The 7083-nt window shown below is 36.9% G+C and overlaps 1 protein-coding gene across 1 annotated transcript; it reads right to left on the bottom strand.

The window, feature by feature from the left end:
- LOC131407988 (olfactory receptor 52J3-like) lies at positions 1–897 on the bottom strand. The gene has a single exon (XM_058544570.1). The coding sequence runs from the start codon at positions 895–897 to the stop codon at positions 1–3; it is 897 nt and encodes a 298-aa protein (XP_058400553.1).
- Between the last annotated feature and the right edge of the window lie 6186 nt (positions 898–7083).

Genomic DNA, 7083 nt, shown 5'->3' with positions numbered 1-7083 from the left:
CTATTTGGTCTTTACACCATAAATGATGGGGTTGAGCAAGGGTGGGAAAACCAAATACAGGTTGGCAACAAGAATGTGAATATAGCGGGGTATGTTGTGTCCGAATCGGTGAGTGAGGAAAGAGAAGACTGAAGGGATATAAAAAACACAGATGACCCCAGCATAAGAACCACATGTGCTTAGTGCTTTTAGCCGTGCATCCTGTGATGGGAGGCAGAAGACAGCATGGAGAATGTAAATGTAGGAGATGCCAATAAGGACTAGGATCAGAAGAAGGACAGAGACTACAAAGAGCCCATAGATAACATTGATACGGATGTTTCCACGGGACAATTTTGCAATGCCCATGTGCTCACAATAGGAATGAGATATTATACGAACCTGACAAAAGGGTAGACGGTAGATGAGATAGATCATGGGAAGTGTAAGCAGGACTGGATGAAGTAAAATGCACATACTGAGTCCCATCAGTACCCGGGATGTCAAGATGGTCGTGTAGTGGAGTGGAGCACAGATTGCCACATAATGGTCAAAGGCCATGGCCAGTAAGACCTCAGCCTCCATGCCAGTGAAGGCATGGATCAAAAACATCTGCCTCACACAAGCTCCAAAGTTAATATCATGAGCATCAAACCAGAAGGTATCCAGCATGTGAGGCACAGAGGTTGTAGAAAGGGTCAAATCAATTGTTGAAAGGATGGCTAGAAGGTAGAACATGGGCTCCCAGAGAGTCTGCTCCGTCTTGATGACTAGCAGAATTGTGGCATTGCCCAGTAGAGCCACAAGGTAAGCAAAGCAAAATGGCAGGGAGATCCAGGCATGGACCCCTTCCAGACCTGGGCTTCCAATGAGGAAAAATGTGGCCGGGTGAAAAATGCTGCTGTTGGGATAAAACATCCTTCCAAATGACACAGTAGGATAAGTTTCTCTCCTAGAGGGAGAAAAAAAAATTTTGAACAGGAAGTGGTTATGAAAATGATAAATTAGTGCTTAAGTATATAATGAAGATGAAAAGTTTTCAAATCTGGAAAGGGCTATTAATGTAATCTTTTTTTTTTCTAAATTGAGCCATACTCATTTGAATAGGCCAGTCTCAAAAAACTTAATGCTTATACAGATTTAATACTACTTCGTTTTATCATATAAGGCTTATCAGAAAGCCCATGGAAGAATTATAAGACATAGAACTTGATATTAAGTATGGAATAATTTAATATACCCCATACCTTTGTGAAGTCCCTATCTGAAGAGGGACACAAGAAAATCAAGGATAAGCATATGGAAAAGCAGAAATAATTCCAAAAGGAGACAGGCAGACAAGAACGTAAAGTCACGGGCCCAACTGTACAAGACACTTCAGTAATTAGAAAATGCAGAAATATTCTAACGATTCAGTCATCATTTATTGACATAGGGACAGTACCAACATCAAGCCTAATATCCCATCAAAAAGACGGAAACAGAATACCGGAGATATACATTCTTATAAACAAACACACAGATGCTCTGGGATGCCTGCCCAGGAGCGCACACAGGCTGGGTCATGTATCTGCATACTTGAGAGACCCCAGAAAGAAAGATAACAATAAGCCTTTTGTAGCTTTTCATTGATGGCTCTATTTTCCCAAGACCATTCCATTTCATAGTGGCTCATTTTAGTGTTATGATGGTGATGGTTTCTAGTGGTACTTGAAAGCTTCTTCATTCACTCTCCATTCTACATCAGTACCTCTGAGAAATCCTGCAAATTTTTCTACTGCTACAGAACTAGCATGTACTATGTTCACTCCTTCTGCCTGGTTAATCACTGAAAATGTGAGTAGAGGACAGCCTAGAAGATGTCAGGTGGTTGTGGACCTGGGGAAGGCAATTCTGAGAAGTACAAAACTCTCTGGAATAACAAAGCATATTTGGAGAGAGAATTACTTTCTATAATTGCCTAAAGGAAATAGAGAAGGGTGATTTTGCAATGCCTTTAAAATGTTGGATAAGCAACCAGGACCTCGTAAACTCAAATGATGAAATAAAGGGACTTTCCTGGGTCTCCAAACTTGAGGCAGAGTGGTTCAAGTTCAGGATAAAGTAGCACACACTCCTGTTTTTATCCTTTGTCTGGCTACATATTTCTGTGGGAAATATATCAAGGTAAAAAAATAAAATAAATGTTATATCCAGTCTAAAATTAGATGAGAGAAAGAGAAAAAGACAGAAAGAGAGAGAGAAGAGATGTATTTCGCAATGCCTCCCTTATTTGTTTTTTTTAAGAACTGAAAGATCCAGGTAACGACCGTTGCCTACTGGTAGGATATTGGCGAAGAACAAGCCGTCTAGACACCCTGATGCCCACCTTGGGTTCATCTCTGGAAATAAACTCTCAGTAACATGCAAATGCTCACCTCAGACTTTCATCAAGCTTCCAAAGTCTATTTCCTTCCCTATAACCCACAGCGTAACCAGAATTATACTTTATCAACCAACTACACAATCAATTGGTATAAAGATTTTAAATGCTTTGGATCTTCTAGATATTTTCAAGTATACTAAATGTCCATTTAAATGTTGCAAGTTTTAAATTGCAAAAATCTAACCCTGCTGGTTTCAGAAATTGGACTACATGACGTATATCATAACGGGTCCAGCAGTTCTCAGCCATCTTTGATCATCTCTCTCTCATTTCTCAGCCATCTTTGATCATCTCTCTCTCATTTGACTGCAGTACGTACCTAAATCAAAAGAAAAGTCACCTGTGATGCTTCATTCTTCCACAAGAATAGATATACGTGGGAAAAATCAGGCAACAAAGTTCTATTTCCCGATTTTATACAGTCCACGGAGAGTAGCTTTATATTAAGCTTCAAGTGATTACGACATAAGAAAAATTGAGTTAAATCAGTTTTCTACTGCAATGGTGCCCTGGGATTGAATCCTCTGAGGTTGCTGAGAAAACTCATTAACTATAATTTAGAAAAACAGGCTCCCAAGAAAAAGTGGCATGGATAGGGGTTTCTATAGAGAAAATTACAAATGTGGGGCAATACCACACAGATATTATCATTTACATATAGCATAAAGATAGATGCATTTCATCTCCCTCTAAGTAATATTTTGATGCCAAATTCTATGAGTTGTTTCTAGATAAAATAATAATTAAACCATATTCTGAGTTCAAACATAATAACCTTCCATAGGAGACTCCATTTTCAGCATTAACTCGCACTTTCCCCTTCATTGACCATGTGTTTGGGGTGCATTGAATACTTAACTCTAGGAATTCAGATCTGTGAGCCTTTGGTCTCGTCATCTTTTGTCCATGACTGTTCTACTTGCTCTTCCCACTTAAAATTTTCCTTATCTATGTCACAGAGGCCATAGAGATAAGTGGTAAAATATCTAATCCTGGAATTGGTCTGAATCAGTTCTCATACCGTATTTCCATGTACTAGCTGGGTCACCCTGAGTGATTTACTAATCTTCTCTATGTCTCAGTTTCCTCAAACGAAAAATTAGGGATGATAATGTTAGTAACAGCATATAGCATTCTGAGAAATAAATGAAGTATTGAATATCAGGCACTTAGTACAAAACCTGGCACATTTTAATTGGTTAATTAAAATAGGATTTAGCTAACAGCACCACTTTCATATACTTTGAATCTATGTAAGCCCAATTGAGAAATCTCTCATGCCACTAAGTCTATATAGAATTTGGTCTGAAAGTTCTCTCTTATCTTAAACATTTTCCCTCATTTTTCACTCCAATGTATATGTATTTCTAATTCTCACTAGAATGAAATCATTTTGAGTGAAGAATTGTATCTCTTTACTACACAGTTGAGCAGACCTCTTAGACAATACTTAACAAAAAGCATGATCAGGGTGAAGAGCTAAACAGCAGACTACAAAGCATGAAGTTAAATCCTTCTTTTGACTCTTGTCTTTCCATTTATCACATCAACGTTAAAATTGAATATCTAAAAATTCTAAATTTCATAGATATATATACATACATTTGCATATGGCATTTTCTTGGAGATTGTGTGCATGCAACTGATAAGTTCAATCAGAGTTAATTTTAAAAAACATTAAGCAAGAAACATTAGGCAAGCTCATACCCAATTTTCTGCTAGTTGTGAAGGAAGAAGCATCTATTCCTGGTTTCTGCTGATAGAAATCTCAGGACCGTGACAACAGCCAGACTTAGGATCAAGAAGAGTCTCAGGATGTCAGCTCTGAAATATTGAAAGAAACTTAATCCTTAGTGATGAAAAATCAGACCAACTTCTTGATGACAAGGAGCTTAGACCAATGTTTCTACTTTGTTCTAAAGTGAGACAAAATTTATTTTAATATTTAACTAGGCTAAGAAAGATCAGAGTTTTTTTTCACGTTTAATTTAAAGCACTCTAAAGATATACACTTAACCCCTCTTTTTCCTGTGAGAGCTTCCTATCAGCGGTCTTTAGCCTATTCCGGTAAGGACTGTTTTCATTTAATATCTTATTAAATATAAGCATTAAGAGTTGCATGCAGGGTATGTTCAAAGTGCTTTTTACATATTAATCTCTTTAATCTTCAAAACAGCTCTATAACATAGATAATATGCTTATTTCCATTGTACAGATGGAAAACTTGAACTACAGTAAAATGTAGCTAATTTCCAAAGGTTGTGTATCTAGAAAGTAACAAAGATGGAATTTGGAATCAAATGTCTGATTCCAAAATCTATGCTATCAATCAATATATTATACTCTCTCCTTTTTTGGGCAGGGGTGAATCTTGAGCCTATTTTATGTTTCAACAGCCTGTTCAAGGTTTCAGAAGCCTGCTGTAAGGTCTTCACTTGCAAGACACACACATGTAACTACATACACATCTGAAAATACACAAATGTGGAGTTGGCATGGCTTCTTCTGGACGTCTACTAAAGCATCTCAGACCTGCCGTTCGCTTCACTAAGTGGGTCTCTCTAACCATAGAAATGGTTCTGGTTTCCTATTTTCAGAGATAGCTGGGATGCTGAGGGATGGTGATATCCACAGAATCAATGACTCTGCCTGATTCTGCTTGATTCCACAATCCCACTCATGAGGTGTAATAGTGTCTCTTTTTCATGTTCCCATTTTTGGGGTGCATAAGACAATCCTAGGCTTATCCTGATACTACCTGTAGTCAACCCAAGTTGTCATGTACTGTATCACTTATTCTTGTTTAGAAGAGGAAACCCAGGAATTATTGTAAAGGGTTAGGGAAAAATGAGTGGAGATTACTTCTACAGAGGAAATAAAAATTGTCGCATATGAAGAAACTGATGGAATGTCCTATTTAAGTGACACATTGATTTATCAGCCAGGTCAAGCCCTTTGATTCTCCCTCCTGAGGTCAAATGCTGGACCTGAAACAACTATGTCCCTGGGTCAGAAAAGGAATTCCAGGGAGGCCTATACACTTTGTCCAAACAGCTGTTTGACAATTTCCAAATATCACACAGCAACATATCTGCCACATCCTTTTTATTAAATGAATTATAAAGAAACATTCTTTTATCCTAGTGACTAAAATTATGGTTAGTTTTTGTTGTAGTTTGTTTTGTTTTCTAACAATGCTAAAGGGAAAGAGCTAACCCACATGGGCTTGAGGAACAACTAATTTTAAATAAATCCTCTGACATGACAAGGCACGGTATCTTAAACACAGCTCTGTTGTATTATTAGGTGAATTTATGTAGGAGAAAGAATTAGGCAATGAAGATTCTTCTTTATTTCATTCTTGTTAACTCAGTAATGTGGAACTGTCTCATTTTCAGGCATATTTTGATTATTGTAGTTTATCTTTCGCTGACTTAGACCTCATTTTTCTTAATCCAAATTCAATAAAGTATAATAATATTTAGATTGAACCTAAGATATATAATGGAGTGCTTTCTTCAAAGTTATATTACTTACTTTTAGATAAACATTTTATTTTAAAACAAATAAAAAACTTAGGCTTCAAGTATAGACAAGATGGCATAGACCAATTTTTCCTTGCTCCTTTCACCTAAGCATCCTGACAGTGGCACAACAGACAACCAAAGGAAAACTCTCCAAGGTGGCAAGATAAGGTGAATTGGTTTGGGACCCTAAGACTGGAAGAACAGCACACTTTCAGGGCGTGTTGTTTCCCCCCATCCAACTGAAGAAGACCACCCAGACCCAATGTTTCCTGACTCCTGACTTAGAAATAGAATGCAGACTATGTAGGCTCATTCCTTTTCAAATAGCTAAGATTGTTTCTAGGTATGTATTTTAATTTACCTGTTTTCTGTTTTGACTTTTTAAAATACCCTTACTCACTTTTTACAGTCCTGTGTTTCCATCTGGGATCATTTTTCTGATCCTGAAGACTTGTTGTTAATATTTCCTTTAACACAGCTCTGCGGGCATAGAATGATCTCAGGTATTGTGTATTTGACATTGTTTATATTGGATTCATTTTCTTTAATTTTTATTTTTTTTAAAGTTCTAATAGCTTTTAAGAGGTATAATTGACATATAATAATTTTTTTTCAAATTTTAATTGTACAATTTGAGAAGTTTTGACAAATTTCTATACCTGTGCAGCCATCACTACACAATTAAGATGACGTATTACACACAAACATATTCTGATGTCACTTTGTAATCCTTCCCTCCTGTCCATCTCCGGCCCATTCCTAGGTAAGTCATCTGTTTTCTGTCATTATACATTAGTTTAGATTTTCTATAATTTATCTGAACAAAATCATACAGTATATGATTTGTTAAAATAACATTTTTATTGAGATATAATTCATATACAATGAAATGCACCCTTCTAAAGTGTACCTATCAGTGATTTTTAGCAAATTGGCAGAGCTGTGAAACCATTACACTACATAATTTTGAAATATTTTCATCACCCCGGAAAGAAACTCTATAGGCTTTGGTAGTCATTCCCTAGCGTCTGATCCCCACTGCTGATGACAGACATTAGACTACATTCTGTCACTGTGGATTTGCCTAGTCTGGACATACCATACAAATGGAAACATAGAATACGTGGCTTTTGGTGTCTGATTTCTTTCACG

The sequence above is a fragment of the Diceros bicornis genome, chromosome 7, assembly GCF_020826845.1.
Source record: "Diceros bicornis minor isolate mBicDic1 chromosome 7, mDicBic1.mat.cur, whole genome shotgun sequence".
Lineage (NCBI taxonomy): Eukaryota > Metazoa > Chordata > Mammalia > Perissodactyla > Rhinocerotidae > Diceros > Diceros bicornis.
This window is presented reverse-complemented; position numbering and strand designations above follow the sequence as displayed.